This window comes from Sciurus carolinensis, chromosome 5, assembly GCF_902686445.1.
Source record: "Sciurus carolinensis chromosome 5, mSciCar1.2, whole genome shotgun sequence".
In the NCBI taxonomy this organism is placed as follows: domain Eukaryota; kingdom Metazoa; phylum Chordata; class Mammalia; order Rodentia; family Sciuridae; genus Sciurus; species Sciurus carolinensis.
Window position 1 is genome coordinate 152766509 of NC_062217.1, and position 23329 is coordinate 152789837.

Genomic DNA, 23329 nt, shown 5'->3' on the forward strand with positions numbered 1-23329 from the left:
ATCTCGGACTTTTCCGCCCCTAAAAATCCCAGAGATTCTCAGAGAAGGCAGGCTACATGTCCCTGTGCTCATGAACGGCGGTTCGAGGTCATCCCCAGGTTTAGCTTCCTCTCTCCAGATCACTCAAACTCTCCGTCTTCTTTGATCACGAGGGGTCCCAGACGCACCAAGTATCCAGGATGCCCTCCTGCAGCGGGGTCCTGGGGGCTTGATAAACCCAAAGCAGCGCTGGGCCGGACCTTCCAACTGGTGGTGAGCACTTTGAAACAACTGAGCCGGCTCAGAAACCCATGTAGGGAAAGGGAGGGCAAGACTCGGCAGTCCCAGGCAACAAGATGGGGCCTGCATCTTCCCGTGAGAGCTGAGAGTCTCTACTATTTTCTCTCCCCACTTCGGGTCGAGGGTCCCGGGAAGTAAAGCCCCTGAACCGGAGGAGCTGGCAGCCCCTACCCCCGCTGCCAACGCGTTCCGGTTCTCTTCCCTTGCCCCACAAGAGGCTTAATCAGGTTACATCTGCAGGCGGTGGGGGGCCGTGGGTGCGCCCGGCGCGAGGTAGAGGGGGCAGCCTGCCTTGTTCCCGACATCGCCTTTCTGACGACTCACAGGCTCCTGGAAATGCAAACACAGCCCGTGCGTGATGCGCGAGCGCCCACGGCTGGAGCGCTCCCCTAGCCCAGCCCGCTGCTCACACACGCACACATGCTTGTGTAAACGCGCACGCACAGAGCCGCGCGCCCCCGCTCACCCTCCAGTCCCCCTTATCAGCCTCGTCAGGTACCCCCACCCTGCGGCACCCTCCCGCCAGCCCGGGCGCACCCCTAGCCTCACTCCAGCTCGCCTGCGCGCACGCACGCGCACGCACGCACTCCCCGTGCCCCCGCACCGGGCGGGGGCGCAGGCCTCGCGGGGCGGGGAGCGGCGAGCAGAGTCGTGGGTCCATCCCGCGCTTGGCTTCCGAGCGCTGCCTCCCCGCGCGGAGGCTCTGGGCTCTCCTTAAGCTCTCAAACGCGAACAGTTGGCGCTGAAAACACTTTACTCCTCCTCCTCCTCATCCCCCGAGACCCTTATACCTCCCCGTGCGCCATCTCCCGCTCCCGGGAACAGGCCCGAAGAGTAAACCCCCAAACGCGAGGAGAAGCGGCACCCAACTCTTCACCCGGAGCAGGTTGGAGCCTGGATTTCGGAGAGACTCCGACTGGCATCCGTTGCCAGTCCCTCCTCCTGGATCCGGCTTGATTTTCATATTTAAAAAGAGGATTTTCTTATTACCTTTGAACACTCCTTTTTATACAATTTCTGGAGGAGCTTGGGGGAACGATTTTGGGAAATCTTATTTTAACAACAACAAAAGCACTGAAGGAGCATTTATTAATCTTCCTTGGGATTCGGAATCCCCCTCTGGACCAGAGAGAGAGCAAGCGAGCGGGGGGTGGGAGGAAGAGTGCAGAGGACCGGCGAGGCGCGCCAGCCTGAGCCACCTCCTTCCCGGCCGCCCCCTCCCCACTCCCCCGACACGCTCGCTCGCCGGCGCGCGCACACCCCCCGCGCCGGACCCGCACCTCGGCGGGCGCCACACACTCGGCAGCCCGAGCCGCGGTAGCCGCAGCGGGATGGAGGCGGCGCGCACCGAGCGCCCCACTGGCTGGCCGGGGGCGCCCCTCGCCCGGACAGGGCTTCTACTCCTGTCAACGTGGGTCCTTGCTGGTGCTGAGATCACTTGGGGCTCAACGGGCGGTCCCGGGCGCCTCACGGCTCCTGCTTCTCGGTCGCCGGCATTGCCTCCTTTCTTGCCGCGGGCAGTGGCGAACCAGTGGCCGGAGGAGCTGGCGACAGCGCGGAGACCCGCCGCGCTGGGGCGCCGGCCCAGACCAGAACTGCTGCCCCAGCCGCGGGGCGTTGAGATGCAGGTTGAAGTCGAGGGTACGTCTCCTGAAGGCGCGCGGAGGGTCCGGGGCAGCCCAGCTCCTGGCAAGCCTGGCGGCTCGAAGAGGAGTCGCCGGGCACAGCCCCCCAGCGCCCTGGAGCGCGGGGACGCCCGGGCTACTGCTTCTGCCGAAGGTTCCAAAGGAAGCCGCCCTCCGGCTAAGGGTTCTCGGGAGGAGGGGAAGGTCCCTCGGCCTGGGGGACCAGCGGCAGAAGAGCTCCGACTGCCCAGCACCTCTTTCGCGCTGACCGGGGACTCTGCCCACAACCAAGCGATGGTGCACTGGTCGGGACACAACAGCAGTGTGAGTACCCACCTGGCGGCGAATCTGTCTCCTGACAGCATGGGGGAATGGGGAACAGGAGCTAGGGGTAGATAGTTGTTCGGGGGTCCAGACGGATGCGGGAGCACTTGGACTTCTAGAGGTTTGTCCTGCCCCCAACAGGTTAGCGGAGTTTGTTGTAAGATGGTGTGTGCATTTGTTTACTGGAGACCCTAGGACTGGGGCCGTCCGGAGAGGAGAGGCGCATTGGGTGCCTTAAAGATGAGCAGGGCAGGGATCTGTGGTCACTTTCTCCCATACTCCGCTTGGAGTCAGTTTTCCTGTTTCTGGGGTGCTTGACTTCGTGGGTGAGGACACGGGCAGATGTGAAGAAGCGGCTGGGTAGACTAACGAATTCCCCCCGTACCCAACCCCCCGCACCCGGCACGCGAAAGGGAACCCGGGAGATTGATGCCGCTCGGACTCCCAGACTCCTGCTCGCCTTGGGGTCGCTGCTCTTCGCTCCAGGCGCATAGTATACTGGTCCAGGCGCGAGGCTCGTCCAAATCAGCTCAATCCTAGGCCTTCAGGAAAACCCAGTTTCGTCTTCAAAGCCCAGACAACCGCCCTGGAAGGCTATTTGAGAGGCAGTAAAAAAAGTTTAAAGCGTGAAGAGAAAATCAACACAACCTCCACCTCGCTCGCCCTTACTCATGCACAAACACGCCTAAGTGGCCAAGCACAAGACTCAATTCCACCTCTGTGCCCTGCTCCCGAGTCGAGTTGGGTCCTTGTGCTTTCTGCCCATCTCTGCACGCTTCTCTCCCTGCTTCCAGGTCCCCCGAACGCTGCTGTACCGAGAGGTGGCGCCGTGGAACCCACTCCGGCGGCCTGGGCACTCAGGACTGGGACACCGGCGCTGGGCATTGCCTACCGGGCCAGCAGCAGCGGCCCGCAGCACTAGCCCGAGGGGTTTCCCCACCTCGCCGCCACCCGGTGCCAGAGAGCCGAATCAAAGAAAGGCCAAGGACGCCATCCCACAATCGTCCCCACTCCATTCCCTCCCACTGCTCCTACTTCAACTAGCCTTGCAAATCCTTTGCTCTATCTGGTTCTCAGTTCAGATGAGAACCTGGCGGTTGGGTAGAGCTGGACTCCAGGCGTGGGGTGATGGATGTCTGTACAAGCAGCTTTGGGGAGCTCACTTGACGGGAAAAGATTTTCTTGGGAAACATTCGCCTTATTTTAACAGAGCCTGTGGGTGGCAAAGGAATGGGTAGTGAGTAACAGGAAAGCCAGCGCACCGCAGAGCAGTGCCCAAGTGCAGATTTTCTGGTTCTCTGTGATGCACAACACAGCGCAGGCAGTTCGACTTTGTACCAAATGCTGGGTTCCAAAGACAGGTGGAGCCCAGCTTGGGGCAGCTCGGTAGCTGGCTTCATTTACTTTCAGTGAAGACCCCAAAGCCTCCTGCTGGACAGCTTCGAGCTTTCTGGTTGAACAAGGTGCACTTGTGCTGGGCTGGGTGACTGAAGATTTCACAGTCCTCAGAGGATATCTGTGTGAGTGTGCAGAGAGAGAGAGGGACAAAGGGAAAGAGATGGAGAGAGTGAAAGAGGGAGGGGGAGAGATGGAGAGAAGGAGAAAGGGGAGGAGGTGAGAGGGAGGGAGGCCAGAGAGAGAATAGCAGCAGGACTTGTAATGTAACTTCATTCTGGTTTGGTGATTAAGAACTGTGTGCTCATTTCTCTGGCCAGGGAGCCCACCTGGGGAATGCTGCTGGGAGTGGTTTCCCAGCCCTTCCCACAGGGCTTGTGAGGAGGTGAGGAGGAAGGGTAGGCTACGAGGAAGTAAATGTGTTCTAGGAGGAGGGGACCATGTCCTGGCACATCTGAGGCTTTATAACTTCTTCAGGACAATGTAAATTCATTCTGTCTGAAGAGTTTTCTTATGTTTCTGCTCTTAAGGATCATTTCTGAGTGCTGACAAAGCCTCAGGAGATGGGACTTTAGAGAGAAAATGCTTCCTGCAAATAGTTAAATGTGCATGGCCTTCTCTGCCCGTCTTCGGCACAGTTGAGCAGCAAAGGAAGTGAGGGGCAGCCTGGCCTTTGCCCCTTAGGGAAATCAAACAGGGCCAAAGGGCCTGGGCAGTGGACCGGTTGGTTTTGGAAGGCTTTAGTGACAGTGATGAGATTTGAGCCATCCCTGAGCAGCCCCTGGAGACCTCATTGGTTGTGCTCTTGGCCACTTCACTGCACCAGCAAGGGCAAGGTGGCCCAGGTGAGCACAGTGTACATCCTGTCCCCTCCCCAGACTGGAGAGGCACCATTTTATTAGCCCCTAGACTGTACCTGTCTTTTCTGACCATATTTCGCTGTCAATACCAGGGGGAGAGGTTTCCTTGGTGGTCAGGCCTGTGATGCTCATTAAAGAAGAAGGGAAATTGTCTTTGAGAGACTCTGAGGAAACAACCCTGAGAGAAGAACTGGGAAATCACTCCCAACAGCCTTCCCCAGGTGGGTTCCCTGGCAAGAAAAGAGGACTGTGGGCATGGTGAAGCCTCAGGAAGTCCCTTCATTGTTTCAAGATGGAGGGAGATGTCACAAGGCAGAGACCTTGGGGCCTAGCAGGCTCTTCAGATTTGGAAAGAGGATTCCACCTGTCCCTTTGGCTTCTGCAGTGTTGGACCTGTCCTTCTTCAGGAAAGTCAGCAGTTTCAACTTTAGTACAATTTAGGCTCATCTGCTTTTCTCCCAGGTGCCTTTGACAAACTTTGTTACTTCACATGAGTCCCCTTCTGGGGAGAGTTTTTATCTCACTCATATAACTGCAAATTGAATTCCACTGTGGTAGTTTACGACCATGAGGTGCAGCTGGACGTAGAGAAGGGCCTTCACCCCACCACACGGATTCAGCATGCACCCCAAGAGCTTAGAGGCAGGAGGAGATGCTCATCCAAGGCTTGGGGCAGGTGATTGCTTGGTCTCAGGACTGGAGTGGGATGGCTGGATGAGCAAAGGAGGAGGCCCCCAGCAGGCTGAAGGCAGGAAGCAGGAAGGGGAGGCAATCTGGGTCTCGCCTCTGACCATGTCACTCTGCTAGATGTTCCAGGTGGAGGGAGATGAGTGGACTTGGCCTTGGAACCTTTACTCCGGAGGAGTGATTTGCTGTTGTTGTTCTTTCTCACCACTTGTCTCCAGCTGGGATCCTGGTGATTAATGGGTTAGAGAGTGTTTCACAAACACCCAGGGGGAGCACAGTCCCCGTGGCTTACAGGGGAACAGAAAAACACATTATTCTGTCCTTTCCCTTCCAGTGAAGGAAGAAGCCTCCCTGCTTGCTCAGTGAGATGGCAAATGGCTCTGGAGAGGGGAAAGTTGGGAAGGCATAGCTCACTTCTTCACACCCTCTCCTTGGATTAACCCTTGATCGGGGGGTCCCTCATTCCTGGCGCATCCTCCCTTAGACTGGGTTCCACTTCTTTCCAGCTGCTCACTCGAGGTGATGGCAATTTGCAGGCTGCGGTCCCTGCAGTGTGCCTGCTTGGAATGACTTACCAGGTAGTTTTCAATAAGTGTGCCTTACACTGCACCTCGGTGAGGGGAAGTAGGGAGATGCTCGTCATTCCAGATCACCTTTCCAGAGCATGTTAGGAGGTGGAGTACACAGATTCCCTGGGCAGGGATTCCTACCCTTAACTGATGCAGCTGGACTGTATTCTGAAATATTTACTCCTAATGTGCAAAATAGTGACAGATTTGGTCAGATTAATTGTATTTCACTCACTAAAGCATCTGATTGTGGCTCCCAAACAGATTTTTCAAGTAGCTTTTGGCTGGCTTGCCCAGCCTTCCTCATCCCCACTCACAGTCCCCGTGTCACAATTTCTTAATGCATTTTGCCTTCTCGGAGGCTTAATAAAGAAGCCTGCCACAGAAGTCATTCTTCAGGGGTTTGCCAAAAAAAAAAAAAAAATCTGTTTTTAATTAATATTACAAGGAGAGCCATCTCAGTTGAGATGTAGCTGGGAAATGCAATGGGACATAACAGCACTAATTGCTCCTGGTCACTGTCAGCAGTGGGTGGTGAGGAAAGGAGGGGCTGGACGAGACTATTTGTCTGCTCTGCGTTTCCTCTGATGGCTGGGTTACAGGCTCTGATTTGCTTCTCAGATCCTGCAGCGATTTCCAAGGTGAGCAGAAGTTGCAAACTCCCTAATTGGGAGGCCTGATTTAATGATTGCAGAAATGCAGTGGTTGGAACTTGATTTGTGGTTGGCAAGGAAGGAATGCTGGTAAGTGGCTTCTCCTGTTGGCTAGGGTTTAAGGGAAGGGGCATTGGTGGCTCCAGTGGTAAGAAGTCTTGGGAGGCTCTTGCCTTGGGCTGTGTAAATCTGTTGTCACTAGAGGAGTTCTGGGACAGGATGATCTGTGGGCCCTGAATCATCCCATGAGGAACAGAGGTATAACTGAGCCAGACATGGAGAGCAGGTCTCTCTGAAGGCTGCTGGCTTGTCCAAGGCTAGGTGCAGATGGGCAAGTGACTTGACCTCCTGGTTGGTTTCCTGTTTTCTGCATTCCGTGGACCTCTTGACTGACTTGAAACACTTCCTTTATAGGGAGAAAATGTCAAAGGATGATTCTGCAGCAGGTTTGGGAGAAGAGAAGTCTTGTGTGGAGGAGGTAGAAAATACAGAATACGAGTGAGTGCCTAGTAGGTTACCTTTAGTAAGCAGAACTGGACCTGTGGAATGAATGGAATTAGGCTAACCTTGTTCAGCCCCCTGGTGTGTAGGTGATGGGAGAGAGGTCTGGTATACTTAGGAATGTTTGTCTAAGTGCACGAATGAGTGACAATACCGTTTAATGGAGCACAGAGGCTAGAAAGGAATTGGAAAGCATTCCCTGGGATATTGGTGATTTTATTACTTGACAGTTACTGGGATCAGAAATACTTCATCAGGGATGTCTGCATTCTGACTTGAGGGCCTATGGCTTCCTGAATTCAAATCCAGTGTTTTTGTCATTGCATTCAGGACCCTTCATTCTTTGTGTCCTGGCTTTACTTCTCCAGCTTCGGATCTGGTTGTTCCCTGATCCAGTCCTCCACTATCACTGGGGCAGCCTCTCCATTGTCTCAAGTCCCTCGTCATCTCTTCTAGTTGGGACACCCTTCCTCCTGCATTAAGATGCACCCAGTATTCACACCTCTGTTCATGACTCCTACACAGACCTCAATGAAACCTTCCTGAGAAGCATTTATTTCCCTTTTCTCTATATGTTTATAGAATTTATAGATGGTGACATGCATCTGGTCATTTTAGTTTAGTATTTGATTACTTTAATCCTGTGTTTTTAGTGCTTTGAGGGTGAGGGATGTAATAATTAAATCAGCATCCCACCCCCCACCAGTGTGGCCTCTGCCCTTCTCATGGGTACCCTACAGAGTGTGGCACAGAGATGGGGACATGGCTCAGTAATACTGTACTAACCTGGGCAGTAGGACCTGCCTTAGCTGTGAGAGAAGAGGAGGGAAGGGAGGATCATTTTTGCCTAAGGTGGCACATAGTTCAACACTGTCTCTTAATAGTATTGAATTTATGCACCTGGTTTATTATTTCGTATGTGAATTTTGACATAAGATTCAGAGAGACTCTCATCTCACTGAACGGGAGGATAGACATAAGGCCTCGTCAGCAATCCTGGCTTCTCATGTACTTCAGCCATCAGATGGAGCCTCCCATAAGATATTCAGCCTTTTGCTGGGTGTTTCCTGTGTTTGTGGCATTGTTCTGGGTGCTAGGGGTTGTGATGGAGGGGAGACAACAGGAATGCGACAGCGTTTGCCTCAGGTGCTTCTAATATGCTTTGAATGTGAGGCTGCTCTTCTGTAAAGTTAAATAACACATGACAACAAGACAGGTGCCATGGGGTGATATGTGGCTAATTGTCAAGTGATTGTTTGAGGCTCTGAGCTCAGAGAAGATCACTGTGGGAGATACTGCAGGCCTCAGACCCACAGAATGTCAGGGCTGGAAGTGCATCTGGGAATTGCCTTTATCAAATCACTCAGCATAGAGGAGGGCTGTGAGCTTCAGACGGCATCCTGGCACCCCACAGCTGGACCCCAGCTGCTCTTTTCTCTCCAAGTAGTCCTCTCCTCTTCATACCTGATCTCTCCCTTCACAGCATTTTCTTTCCAAGAGGGTTCCTCTTGGAACCAGTTGACCAGGTTCAACTCTGGTCATGTAGGGTGCTGCCCAGTTTACAGGTAGAGGAGGTTAAGATTTAGGATGGGTACACATGAGGCTAACCAGAGGGACTTAGGAGTTGCTTCCTTCTTCCTGTTCCAGGGTTGAGCCCCATAGCCATCTCATCTACCCACTACAGCAACTCCAGACACTAAGGAGCAAGCTCCTTGCTAACCATTGTTGATGGGGACCTCTGTAAATCACCAGATTATTTGAATTAGTGAGGAAATCAAGGCTGGTCGCATCACCAAGAATATATTCCTTGTTTATTTTGATCAGTGTAGTTGGGTTTAATTATTTATGGAAATGCTATTCTTTATAGTACAATAATAAATGTGATATAGTAAATTTGGAAAAAGTTATGGAATCTAAGAACCTCAGGATTGCACAGATAACTTTCTGCTATTGAGTCTGTGCTGGGGAGCAGAGGAAACTTTTCCTTCTTGACTGAGATGAGAGGGACTCAGAGCACAGAGGGACTGACCATTTAGGGATATTGAACAATAAAACCATAGCAGGGCTAAGTAGGGACCTGTTGCTTGGACGCTCTGGAGAAAACCTTATGTAGGATAAGCAAACATCCTATTAGGCTTAGGATTGTGGGGTTATTTAGCATGGGTTTATGGTATGACATGACATGTAGCAGGTGTGAACTCATACTTGCAGAGGGATTATATACTGAATGCTGTCCTCTTCAGGATTTATTGAGAATGGATATAGATAGAGAATGTGAAACAAGGCTACACACTAAATAGGACAATGGATTCTGGAGCCAAAGGCCTGGATGCAAATCCTGCCTCTGTCTATGAATAGCTCTGTGTTACTGGGCAGGTTGTTACCTCTCTTTGCTCTCTTTTCATCTGTAAAAAGCGGTGATTATAACAGACCTCTCATCTTGGGTAGTTGTGGAGGATTAAATGAGATTATACATTGCCAGTATTTAAAAGAAGTGCCTGACTTGTGTGGACTAAGCCTCCAAGATAATCTTCAATTATTTTTGCATCTGGAAAGGGCCTTTTCTTTATTTTCAAATATTGCAGCAGAGGGGAAGGAGCTACATGCCCAAAGTTCCCCATTGAGCTTATGGCAAAGCCATCTTGGTGCCCAAACATCATCAGGATGCTCATTTCATGCATCCCCATGATCCCCATCTGCAGTTAGGGTAGTCTCTGTCTTTTGCATAGTGCTGAGATGGAGAGTGAAGAGATCTACAAGTGAATGACTGGGGCCCTGGCAAGCAGAGCCCACAATGTCCAGGACTCACCTTCATCAAAGTCATGGGGTGGACCTTGGTCCATTTTCTTCTCTTGAGCTCCTAACTCTGCCTTCATGTCTGGTGTAAAGTAGATATCCATGGCTGGAGCTCTGCAGCATATCTGCAGCCTCTTTCTCAGAATGATCACACTGGCCAAATTATTTTGCAGTGATCTCCTCCCATGCCCGCTGAGTTTCAGGCCTGTGTTCCCTTTTTGCCTTCACCCTGTGCACCAAGAATGGAACCTGAGATGGCTACACAGACACTAGAGGGAGTGTTGTCTTGGGAAAGACGGGAAAATAAATAGGATGAAATCAAGAAATAAAATGTTCCAGGAATTGTTCCAAAGGAGAGAAGATGAGAAGAAGTAACCTGTAAATGCACTGTGAGGAGACTCATTTGGCAACCCAGACAGGAATGATTGGTTGGTAAGAGGGCAGTTCAGGCCTGGGATTGACTATTCTTCCTCATACTGCAGAAAAAAAGGCTATAGATGTTTTGTACAAGTTATATCCATTCAGTAGTGGGATATTCAAAACCTATGAATGACTAAATTAATATTCTGCTAATAGATTCATCTAGAAGTCATATGCAGCTGTGGTTCCTCCATGTCTTCTGCATATTGCTCCTTAGGACCCTCATTCTCTTGTACAGTGGTCAATCAATAGGAGTCTCTTGAGTTGAATAGAATATACACTTTCTCAAATACCTAACACTGCTGGGGTGTTTTGTGGATCATAAGTTCTGGTCTGCTCCCGCTGTCCCCAGACCTGGGGTCTGTACCCACTGAAACATCACAGGTATCTCTCTTCAGTTCTTAGGTCCCACATGTCTGACTTGGTCCTCTCAAAAAATCTTTTTGGCCCCTATGGTGAGCTTAGCAGGTTCTCATCCAGATGTTTAGAATCAGGTTAAAGATCATACTGCATAAGAAATGGACTTATTCTTTTAAAAATCCGTTCTCAGTGGGATGGGGAGAATAATGACTGAGCTGAATTTTTTTCACGATTGTAAGGGTAGTTCTAGCTGCCATATCTATGATGATATGCATGGATAGGGGGTCCTGTCTACAAAAAGAGTTTTGAGTCCATGAAATTGGGAGTACAGAGAAGATTTTTAGGGTGATGGTGGAAAGGAGGAAGATCCTTAAAAGTGAAAGAAAGAATTGCTTATCTCTGTGTGTTGCTTTTAGTATTAGTTATGCTGGAAAGCAAACGTTTCCCCCCCTACTTTTTTGTTTTTATTTTTGTCTGCACCTTTTTTATTGGTTCATTAGAGTTGTAATAATGATGGGATTTGTTGTTCATATTCATACATGCACACAGTATAACAATATGATTTGTCCAATGTCACTCCCAGCCCTGCCCCTCTCTCTCAGGGCCTCCCAGTCCCTGTCCCTTTCCTCTACTGATCTTCCCCACCTTACTTTCCATTTTTCCTTTCTAGCTTCTACACATGAGGAAAAAATATACTACCCTTGACTTTCTGAGATTGACTTATTTTGCCTAACAAAATGGTCTCAATTTCCCTCTAGTTTTCTATGAACGACACAATTATATTTTTCTTTATGGCTCAATAAAACTTCATTGTGTATATATACCACATTTTCTTTATCCTTTCTTCCATTGATGGACACGTAGCCTGGTTCTGTAGTTTGGCTATTGTGAATTGTGCTGCTGTAAACATGGGTATACATGTGTCACTGCAGTATGATGACTTTAATTCTTTAGGTAAATACCCAGTACGGGTTATAGTTGGGTCATATGGTGGGTTCATGCCTGGCCTTGAGGAACCTCCATACTGATTTCCATAGTAGTTGTATTAATTTACAATCCCACCAATAGTGTAAAAGTGTTCCTTTTCCTCCACATCCTCTCCAGTGTGTATTCTTATTTGTATTCTTGATGACTGCCACCCTGACTGGTGTGAGATGAAATCTCAGTGCCATTTTGACTTGCAGTTCCCTAATTGTTAATGATGTTGAACGCTTTTTCATGTATTTGTTGGCTATTTTTTTATTTCTTGTTTTGAGAAGTCTCTTTAATTCATTTACCCATTTATTAATTGGGTTATTTGTTTTTTGGTGTTAGGTTTTTTGAGTTTTTAAAATATTAATATTCTTTCAGAAGAGTGGCTGGCAAAGATTTTCTCCCATTCTATAGGTTCTCTCTTCACATTTCTAATTGTTCCTTTTTCTGTGTAGAATCTTTTAAATTTGATGCCATTCCATTTATTAACTCTTGACATTATTTCCTGAGTTTTCCCTAAAGAGACAGTCATTGCCTGTACCTATATGTTGGAGTGTTGACCTTATGTTTTATTCTAGGAGTTGCATCATTTCTAGGCTAATCCCTAGGTCTTCGATCCATTTTGAGTTGACTTTTGTACACGGTGAGAGATAAGGTTCTGGTTTTATTCTTCCACATATGAATAACCAGTTTTCCCAGCACCGTTTGTTAAAAAGGCTGTCTTTTCTCCAACATATGTTGTTGACATCTTTGTCAAGGATCAGATGATTGTAGATGTATGGGTTTGTCTCTGTGTCTTCTGTTCTGTACCATTGGTCTATGTGTCTGTTTTTTTATACCAGTGCCACATACTTTTTGTTACTGTAATCTCTGTTGTATAATTTGGAGCCAGGTATCATGATGCCTCCAGCATTGTTGTTTTTTTTGTTTTTTTTTTTGTTTTCTTTTCTTTTTTTGTTTTTTTTTGTTTAGAATTGGAAAGCAAACTTTTATTGGAAAATTTCCAAAAACTCTAAAATGTCTTTTTTCTTATGAGAAGGTGCTGTAAGCAGCAGTGAACTTAAACAAGTCTCTACACCTTAGTTTCACTGGCTACAAAATGAGAATAATACTGAACTTGCTAGATTGTTGTGAATTTTAGAAACGAAACATATAAAGGATCTAGCTAGGGCAGTAGACTATGTTATTGCGTGGGGATGTTAGTGCCCATTATCCACTCAGATGGGAGATGGGGTAGGCTGGAGTGTCTTTTTTTGTAGCAGATCTCTTGGCACTCTGCCCATTTCCTGAACACTTTCCATTTCTCTGCATGCTGGCCTGACTTCCACCCACCAGCACCAGGGACTGTTTGCTCAACAGCTTTCTGTGGCCGCTGGAGCAGGCTTCAATTACACAAGACAGGTCGGAAGACTCTGTGCCTCTGGAAGAGTAGGGAGAAGCCACCTATCAATGACTGGTGAAAGCTGGTGGATCAGTATCCAGCTCCCTTGGCCTAGGGTGGAATAACCCTGAGTTTGGTTTTCTTAACTGTCTCTGAGATTAAGACCCATTTGCTTACTTCAATGTCTGCCTGCCTTCCATCCTTATTTCACTTTTCCACGTCTCTGTCAGTGTTTCCATGGATCAACCCCTCTCCCCCTATAAACTATTTAAATGTATATCTTGGTTTCAGGGTATGCTCGTGGAGGAACCTCAGCTAAGATCCTTAGTTTTTCAAGTGTATTTGGTTTGGCTTCTCTAGAGAAACAGAACCAATAGTATATAGGTATAGATTTACTCTAAGGGATTGGCTCATACAATTATGGTGGCTAAGAAACCAAGGATCTGTAGTTGTCAAGCTGGAGTCCAAAGAGAACCCATAGTATAATTCTAGTCAGAAGATCTGAGAAGCAGGAGAGACAGTGGTGTAAATTCTAGACTGGGTTCAAGTCCAGGAGCAGGAGAAGACTGATATCCCAGCTCAATGACAATGAAGCAGAGAGAGAGAATTCTTTCTTACTTAGTCTTGTATCTTGTATTCTTTCTGAACCTTCAAAGGATTGGATGAGTCCCGTCCATGCTGGGGAAGGCAGTCTACTTCGTTCGGTCTACTGACTCAGATGTTAACCTTATCTGGGAACACCTTCATAGATGCAGACAGAATAATATTTCATTAAATATCTGGGTACCCTATGGCCCAGTTAAGTTGACACAGTTATCCATCACACCAAATCAGGAATTTCTCTCTCTCTCTCTTTTTGATGCTGGGCATGGAACCTTGGGCTTCCTACATGCCAGGCCAGTACACTGCCACTGAACTACATCCCCAGTCCTTTGTCATATTATATTAAAAACCTGGTGTGAGGCTTGCCATAGTAAATACTAGAAATGGAGAATGAAATGGTCTAAGATCACATCATTGAGGGACATCATGAAATGTTGGAAAGAATATTGGCTTTGGGTTTGGGAATCTCTGGAGCTGTGATCCTGGTTTACATGAACTGTCTTCAGCAAGTCATCTATTTCTTAGGTGTAAGGAAATCAAGACCCTTCCAGGTGTAGAAACTGGAAGAGAAATGAGGAAGAGTTGCAAGTGTGTGTTATTTTGGGTACATTATTAATAATAAGAAGATCTGGAATTATGATGAAAAAATTGGAAAATACTTCTTGAAAGCATGCATAGGTGTTTTCTTATCTTAAGTAGATGTGTTTTCATTCCCTTTAAAAACTGATCCATTTTTTTTTTTGATGGTGTCCTTTAAAGTACAAAAGGTTTTAATTTTTGGGAAGCCAAGTGCATCTATTTTGTTTGTTGTTCTTTTGTTGCTTTTGCTTTTGGTGTCATAGTTAAGAAACCCTTGCCTAACCCAACGCCATAAGATTCATCCGTGATTTTTTTTAAGAGTGTCATGGTTTTAGTTCTTACCTTTAGGTCTCTGTTTGACTTTGAGTTAGTTTTTTTGTGTATGGTGTCGGGTTGGGTGGGTCTAGTGTCATTCTTCTGCATGTGGATGACCCACTGTCCCAGCCTGTGTTTGTTTAAAACACAGATATTTTTTCCTCATTGAACTATTTTGGCATCCTTGTCAAAAATCAATGGATCACAAATATCAGTTTATTTCCAGACTGTTAGTTCTTTCCAGCTGATCTTTGTATCTATCCTTTAGCTTTGTGGTAGCTTTGTTGGAGGTTTTGGAATTGGTAAGTGTGAGTTCTCCATATTTGTTTTTCTTTTTCAAGATTGCTCTGGCCATTTGGAATCCCTTGAATTTTTATATGAATTTTAGGAAATCATATTTCACCACATAGTTGTCATAAATTTTATGCCAATTTTTTTTCAAAAAAGTGGGTGCAACTATTATATCAAGGTTTTAAAAAAATTATGCCATTGCTTAAAAATAATGTATCACTAAACTGTCTTTGGTACAAAATTAGGATGCATGGGATATATGTGTGTTATTTTGGGTACATTATTAATAAGAAGAAGATCTGGAATTATGATGAAAATATATATATATATATATATATATTAAGTATATACATATTTTTGCCTTATTCCTTCCAGATAATGTGACTTGTTTGGGGAAGCACCTCCTGTGTTCCTGGTAATATTTTAAAAAATAATATATATATATATATATAATTTTATATATATATATATAATTTTTTTTAAATAAAATAGTCCAAAGTAACACACATCATTTCTTTTTGACAGTTTAGGAAACATTTTTCCAGCTTAAACATATATAGTGAACTCACTAGTTGTTTTGAAAAAAAGCTGATTCATTCAATAATTCATTTACTTAGCACAGTGCTAACTAAGTTATTTGGATTTTCTGGGATTTAGTTTCCTTAGGTCTAAGAGTTGTCTCGGTTGGTGAAAGTCCATCTCATCACAAATGTGATGTGATATTAGGTCAGTCCTTTCTACATGTGTGAATTTGGGACAGTCCTGTTTGCTGTCTTTGTATCACAGTTAGAAATGATGAGTTGCTGCACGTGGAAGCATTTTGAAAAGAACAGGGGCGATATGAACTCAAGGTGTTCATTGACCTTACCTCTCCTTTATTCCTTAAGGATCTGGATGTCCCTTGGTGACAGATTTGAGACTGCATGTACCACCTGTCTTCTTTTGCCTTCTCTTGGTACCAATGAAAAACATGCAGTGGCATTAAAAGCCCCAAGATTCGTATTCCAAGCATGATGTACCATTTATTTCAAGCCACATTTAATATAATAAAATTCCCAGAATGGAGTGGAGTTTGCTACTTAAAAAATATTTTGTTCCAGAACTTGACCCGTGTTGATTGTTTTTGCTTTATTCCTTCCAGATAATGTGGCTCGTTTGGGGAGCACCTCCTGTGTGCCTGGTAATGCAGCATGTGTGAAAAACTACATGATGCCTCTGATAACCACAGCTTATTGTTTTATGTCTGGGAAACACATTGGACAGCTTTGTAGAGGACAGTGCAAGATGGCATAAAATATATGCTTATTGAAACATATTTAGGAAATAAAAATTTTAGCAATAATGTGGTTCTTTTTATCATGTGCAACAAAATCTAGACACATAATTGGAAATAAATGTTACCCTGCACCACTAAATCCAGGACACTTGACAACATGTGTTCTGACCTTTGAGGTCAAATAGGTTATCCTGTGCTCTGGTAATTCTTGAGAATTCTGCCAATTTGGTTTGGGCTATAACTTTCTCATAGAACTTTTTGTTTAATTTTGTGTTTCTACTTGTCTTATTTTCCATACAGGCAGAGAAGCATCTGCCTTTTCACTATAGTACTCAGACTTTTTAGTTGAATATTCTAATTTTACTGATTTCTTTCTTTCTAGGTCTGTTTCCCTTCTGTCATCTTGAGATTTCCATTCGTTTCACTCCTGGATTTGTGCTTCTGTTTCTTGGCGTCCGTTCCTCTGTTGGGCCAGTTTAGCATTTTTGTATGGTATATCCTCAGTCATCTTCTTCACAGAGTACATGGGAACGTCCTTGTTTATATCTATTGTCCTCACGTAATATGCATAGATTTCTTTTAACTCTCAGAAGATTCTGGCTTGGAGGATAAATCATATGGTCACCCAGTAGTTAGGAGATACATTAAAAAAAAAAAATCCTCGGCTTGTCTAAAATCATACTTCCCTCTCACACTGTTTGATGGTTCATCTGGACATAGCAATCTAGGGTAAAAAATATTTCCCTAGAATGTGTGAATTACTTGGATTTCCTGGTTTTGTACTGTCTGCTATTTTTGGAGTATTTGTGTCTCCCTTCCTGCTCAGGGACTGATAAGGGTGAGGAAAGAGGGTATCTAACCTGGGAAACCTGTGCACTCCTTTAAGAAAACCGGATGCATTAAATCCAGGTTTAAACAAAATCTGCAGTATGTTGTGGGGGTTAAACACTGTGAGCAATCTGCCATTGACATTCATTAAAGGCTTTCTGGTTGAATTTTACAATAAAGGCAATCAGATATTTTTATTTTTTTAAAAAAATTATAACTACACCAATACTTAATACTTAGCATGTATTTGAGGAGTGCCCTCCGTGTGACAGATGCTGCTGGTGTCTCTGAGGTCATCGTGGAGGAGAGGTCCATGATAATGTCAAAGATTGCTCAAGGGACATTTAACTTAGGGAAGACATAGAGGAAGCAGCAAGTGAAATGAGATCTCAAAAGATGTACCATCAGGTGAAGAGGAGAGGGCAGTGTTCTGGGCACAAGGCCTCAGTGGCAGGAGGGAGCAAGGTCTTTGAAGGGGAGAGAAAGGACAGTGTGGTTGGATTAGAGAGGTGAGGATAAAAGATGCAGCCAGCCAGGCAGGTACAGGTAGGACCATGCAGGGCTTATGGGTTTGTTCTTTGCCTAACAGCAAAGGGGTAAGTTGTAAAAAGGTTTAAAGTAGGAGAGTGATAAATTTACATTAAAAAAAATCATTTGGGCTGCACTGGGTTGGAGGGAGAGAAGGATGGAGACTGGGAGATGGGACTGATCCTAAGGCTGTAAAGGTTGATGGCTTGGGTAGTGGAAGCGGGTGTGGGCAGGAAGGAGCCCATTGAGGGGATACAGGTGTCCTAGCTGATCCCACGTGGCTCCCATCCTCCACGCCCTCCCGCAGTTCTCCTTAGACTGGGCCTTTGCAGTGCCTTCTCTGGGCGAGTGGGGATTCTTCTCCACCTGCTGACTTTGTGTTTGGCCGTGTGACTTGCTTTGACTAGAAGAGGCAGAAGTGACACGGTCCGTTCCCAGCTTAGTGATCTGGAGGCATTGTGCATTTTGTACTCTTATCTTGCACCTCTGAGTAGATGAGAAAAATGTGCTCAGGCTAGCCCACTGGCCTCCAGTGGAGGGTAAGAGACCAGAGTACACAGCCATTCCCAGGCAGGCCCAGCCCAGGTCAGCTCAGTCCAGCTGGGAGCAGCACAGCCACCCAGCTGAGCCCAGTTGTGATCAGCCAGACCCCCAGTTGCCCTGTATTTTTGTGAGAATAAACGATGATTGTGAGAATAAAGAACCGATTGAGATTTGGGTTATTTATTCTGTAGTATTTTTGCAGCAAAAGTAACTGATAGGGTAGGTAAAACCAATAGAACTCGAGAGATGGGATGTAGCATATTTGGAGGGAATGTAATTACTGTGTAGATCGAGGCGCACCCCTGTTTCAAGGTCATTGATCTCATAAGTATAAACTCAGGGTTATCCTTAGGTGTGTTGTGTCCCTTTGGTGCTTGCCTGCCACTCACTTCTTACAATTCATGGCTGCTTTTTCTGGAGCTGAATGAGGTAGGTCAGATCTGTGGTCTAAAGGAATTAATCCTCTCCTCTTTCTCCTCACTTCTCCCCCACAGCCTAATCGGATTCCCGCAGAGCATTCGAGCTGAGTGGTCCTTGGGTCTCTCAATAGGAGCCTTCAAGACCTAATACTTAGTGTTTTCTTGTGAGAGTTGAAGTCAATTTTTGCTCTAACTGAGAAGATGGAATTTCACTTAAAAGGGTTTGGAGAAATTCAGGGCCAGGGATTTCCTTGGTCTTGACTGATTATTTAAAATATATTAGTTCTGATAAAATATTTAGCTTTTAAACAACAAATTTAATATAGGGAATTGTGTTTTATTTATTAATGGCAGTTGCAGGGAGATTGGTAGGAGTTGTGCTAAAGTGCACTGTTGTGATTTTGCAAAGTATAGTAATTACTGTAATATTTTGTTGAATTATTAATATCTACTATGCCTGCAGGAACATAAGCTTCTGCAGTCAAATTCATTTCAAGATTGCCTTTTCCCTCTTCTGGTTTTGTTTTGTGTTTTCTTTTCTTTCTCGTGTACTTAGGAATTTTTTAGGCAATGACACGGGGTGGGTGGTGACAGAGTTGATTATATTGTATGAAACACCATTGTTACAACCTATAGCAAAAAGCCCTGGTTCCTGGATGATCTCCTGCTTCAGCCTGGCCTGTTTGCAGGGGCAGATTGAGGGATGTTGAAGGAAGCATGTCTGGTGGGAAAGGGCTCACTCATGGGTCTTGTTCAGGAGCTGAGATGAGGAGAGACAATAGCGAACAGGCCACAATGTGCTTGCCTCTAAGCCTCGAAGCAGATCTGGTCTTATCTGTAGATGAAGTTGGATCACACGTGTGTGGAGAGAGCACTTGTCTCCTTTGTTAGTTGCCTCAGCAGTTCTTCTTCAGTGTCTGTTATAAGCTTAAGTGAGACCATTGTGGTTGATGATCACATCATCAGCTTACAGTTGTGATCTGAATGGGCTTGTGCTGCAATAGGACTCTGGATCTGAGTGCAAGGATACACGTAGGGCATCCCTTTTGTTTGTGGGTAACCTGAAATCAAAGGCCCACATTCACATGGCCACCTGGCAGCTTTATGAAGTGGTCCAGCTTAACCAGCATCCGAGACTCAAGTTTCTTCATCTGTAGCTTACAGTGAAATCATATATTTGAAGGATCAGGATGAAGTCATATACTGGAAAGGGCATTGTAAACTGTAATAATATGTCTATAAATAAACAGATATTTAAGGGAATGTCATTGAATCATAGAAGATGATTTGGGAAGGCATTTTAGAGAGGCGGTTGCCTGGAATGAGCAACTGCGCTATTTGCCTAGCATTCCCACCCTTAGGGCCGGCATCAGGGAGAGAGAGGCTGGTGCTGCTCCTGGCCAGAGAAGCATGTTTCTCTGGTTCCATCTGTTTTCCACATTCTTCCTGGAACGGGGGGTCCCCTGGAGTTAGGGATGAGATGGCTCCTGGATAACAGGTCTGCAACAAGCATGTTCCCCGCTTGAGATGATATTTGCTCCTCCCTGACCCTGACAAGTTCTAATGAAGTGCGAGCAGGCGCTCTGACCCAAGGCTGGCTTCTATCTCTGTTGGTCCAATGCTTCTACTAAGGGGCTTTCTTTGGTTAGGGAGTGGGAAAATTGGGTGGCCTTAAGCATGCTTGGCCTTCTCCTCACATCTTCAGGGAAGCTGAGAGCAAAGGAAGCGAGGGGCAGCCTGACCTTTGCCCTGGGGAAATCAAGCAGATTGGTGGATGGGTGGCTTTGCTTTCTTCTTCCCTGCCCCCGACTCAAATTTTATGTATGTATTTATCTAAAAATACATATAAAGTTTGCCACTTGATGCATTTTGGGTGGGTGCTTTGCTTTCTCCCCCCCCCTCAAATTTTATGTATGTATTTATCTAAAAATACATATAAAGTTTGCCACTTGATGCATTTTAAGTGTCTGTTCAGTGGCGTGAACTGTATGCAGTGTTTTGCAGCCATTGCTGGGGATTCCTGAAGCCCACAGCTCTGTTCTTCTTCAGACGGTGGCTTCCCTCCTTCAGCGTCTGAGCAAGGATGGCACTTCTGGTTCTTCTGCCTTCTCTGGATCCATCTGTTTTCCCCATTCTTCCTGGAACAGGGGTCCCCTGGAGTTAGGGATGAGAGGGCTCCTGGATCGCTGGGGTCTGCAACAAACACCTGGATGATATCTGCTGTGTTCGGGATGACGGGGGTCATCAAGAGTAGTGAGTGGGGATCTCCACCCTGTGGTTTAGGCACCTGTCCTGCACGTGTCCTCCTGCAAAGAGTAATTTTAAAAATGGGAACAGATTCCTGATTGTGCCTCAGTACTATGGTAGAAGCTGAACAAAGAGCCCTTCAGACCTGATCTTGGTCTTCTGGGAACTTGAAACCTGGGAGAAGTGTGTGCACATAGAAGGGTGGAAATTCAAACTGACCTTAGAACCAAAGTGAAGCCGCTGGGGACAGGGTGTCACGTTTACGGAGGGCCTGCTGGGTGCCGTGCCAGTCACAGGAACCTCACATTTCCCCTCTTTGTACCTTTAGGAATTGGGGTTATTATTATCCCTACTCGACAGGTGAGGAAACCGGGAGCAAGAGAGTTTAGGTTGCCAGGGTCACACAGGCATACGATGCAGAGTAGGTAATGAAACAGGAAAAGACTTTTGAAAATGGAAGGTTACTGTGTCTCCTATACTAACGACAGGGTCCTACAGTTTGGGTGTGGGCATGGGCTGAGAGAACCAGAGCAAAGGGGTGGGTGGCAGCGAGAGGTCATTTTAGAATGATACGATCTTATAATGGTGGACAACCATTCATGAACATATCATATGCCAGTTGCTGAGCTGTCTCCTCTGCATTTAGCATCTCATTTAATCCTGACGGTGACTTGATGAACTTTCTGCTCTCATGGGCCTCACTGTAAAGATGAGCACACAAGGCTCAGTTCCCAGCCCAGGCCACACAGATGGAGACTGGCCGAGCCACACCTCGCCTGGTCTACCTGACCTGAGAGCCTCTCGCTGTTCAGTGTGGAGCCTGCTTCTCCAGCCCTTACCGAACGTTTTCATTTCCTGTGCCTTTTCCCATTTGAACCCTCCTGTTCTCCCCAGGTTTTTAGACAAGGAGCAGGTTGAATAAAGGGTGCAGGGGAGGAGAAACCGGGTGTATTTGAGAATTAGGAGTGGCAGAGATGAGATGGGACTAGGTCACAGAGGCCTTGTGTGACCGACTGGCAAACTTGTGCTTTATTTTGGTTGGCCATGGACAACTGTTAGTAATTTTGAGCAAGGGGGAAATGTCATTAGCAGTGGTGTCAGTCATTCTCAAAACTTTGGCAGACTCATTCTCCCTACTTTGCAAGAGGAGAAACAGAGGCTCAGAGAGGTGTAGCAACTTGCTCAGGGACACCCAGCAAATTGCGACTGGGAGCAGAAACAGAAGTCCACATTGCTGTCTCTCCTTCCAGCTCTGGCAGCTGCTGGCTGCCTTCCTTCCTCTCCCTCTGCCTGCTCCCTCTCCATCAGCAGTGCCTCTTGCCTGCTCTCTCCTCTCCACCATGATCTGCACAGTAGCGGTCCTCTCCATCATTAGAGCAACCAGTGGGGTTCTGCTGTAATTAAAGGAAGCCAATGGGGGAAGCAAAGCAGAGCAAGGGAAAAAAGCAACCACCAACAAAACATCTTATTTCCCACACAAACTCCCTAACAACTGCCATCTATCTGCTTTCATGGGAAGCCGCTTGCTTTAAATACAGCGAAGGGAAACCCCACAGATGGTGGGGGAAGGCAGGTTATTAAGTTACCTTCAGGCTGCCAGAGTGGGGGATTTACTCCTTTTCTTGTCCTCCCTACCCTGCAGTGCAAAACCGATCAAATATTAAGAGTTGAAAGAGACCTTGAAGGTCATTTAGTTCAGCTTCTCCTCCAAGGCAGGGTTCCCTCCACTGCCAGCACTCAGTAACCATGTATCTCTGACACATATGGCTCCCGATCTCCCCAGCTCCCCGGATTTGCTGGACCCAAGTTCAGGTAGGAATGGGAAGACACTTTCACTAGCAAAAAACTGGCCACCCAAGCCTATTGTCATTTATAGCAATGACTCCGGAAATGTCTAATTAATTCATTTGTCCAATTAGCCCCTCGTTCTCTGAAATGCTTTCTCTTGGTTGCTGAGCAACTAGAATAGACTTTCAACACATGCATGCATCTGCTGGTGAATGAACCAGTAGTTTTTTCCCTTCACTCTGGTGGCTTCCCTGCTTTTCTCCTTTTATTTTTCTGGATGTGCAGTAATGAAGAACGTCTCCAGCACTCCCGGGCCTTCTCACCTTACCCAGGCCTCTCTGAATGTGCTTGCTGTCTGCCTTAACACATTTCCCAAGGTGATTTTATGCCAGGCATTTGTCATGGACAAAGAGAGTGACAGAATTTACAGGTACACAGAAATGCATTTGCAAAATAATGAAATTCATCTCTGTTAGGCAGGACTTGGGAAGAGCTTTGCTGTTTCAGAGTCTGGCAAAGGGTGGGCCCAGAGGTATTTGGAAAGATGTGACATTAACAAGTGCAGCCTGACCAGGTGGCGGTTCCCTTTGTCTTTGCAGTGTGTCTCAGCCTGGAGAGCATCCTGAACAATCAGCAAGAGGGGGGATTCTTAGGGTGAGACTGAAAGGGACACTTTCAACCCAGGAGGCAATGAAGTGCCTTGAGGAATCATCCTTGAACGATAAGGTGCTCCAGGTTAAGGATGTAGGGATGCTGCAGGTGGCTTCGGAGTGTTAATGTCAGGCCTGGACTTGAAGCCCAGGCTTCCGCCCTTTTCTTCTTTTATAGATGGGGAAATGACTCTTCAGAGTCCCAGGAGCCTCATTTGGCTACATTGCTCATCTTAGATCTCATGGCGGGATCCTTGTTAAAGTTAAAATCAACTTTAATTGTTATAGTTGAAGTTGGTACTGAAGACTTGCTGAACTCAAGGATCTTGGCTTCTGTCCCTCACTTTGGCATGTGTGTCTTGCTAGGGGCATGTGCTTGGGCCCAGTATTGTAATATGAATAAGGAATGGTCCCTTGTCCTCAAAACCCTCACTGTAGCA

General features: G+C 46.6%; 1 protein-coding gene across 1 annotated transcript in view; it reads left to right on the plus strand.

The window, feature by feature from the left end:
- Positions 1–1610: 1610 nt before the first annotated feature.
- Sorcs3 (sortilin related VPS10 domain containing receptor 3) overlaps positions 1611–23329 on the plus strand; it is a 584659-nt gene continuing 562940 nt past the window's right edge. Inside the window, exon 1 of the mRNA XM_047552984.1 lies at positions 1611–2228. Coding sequence (XP_047408940.1) covers positions 1611–2228 — 618 coding nt within the window. The remainder of the gene's footprint in view (positions 2229–23329) is intronic.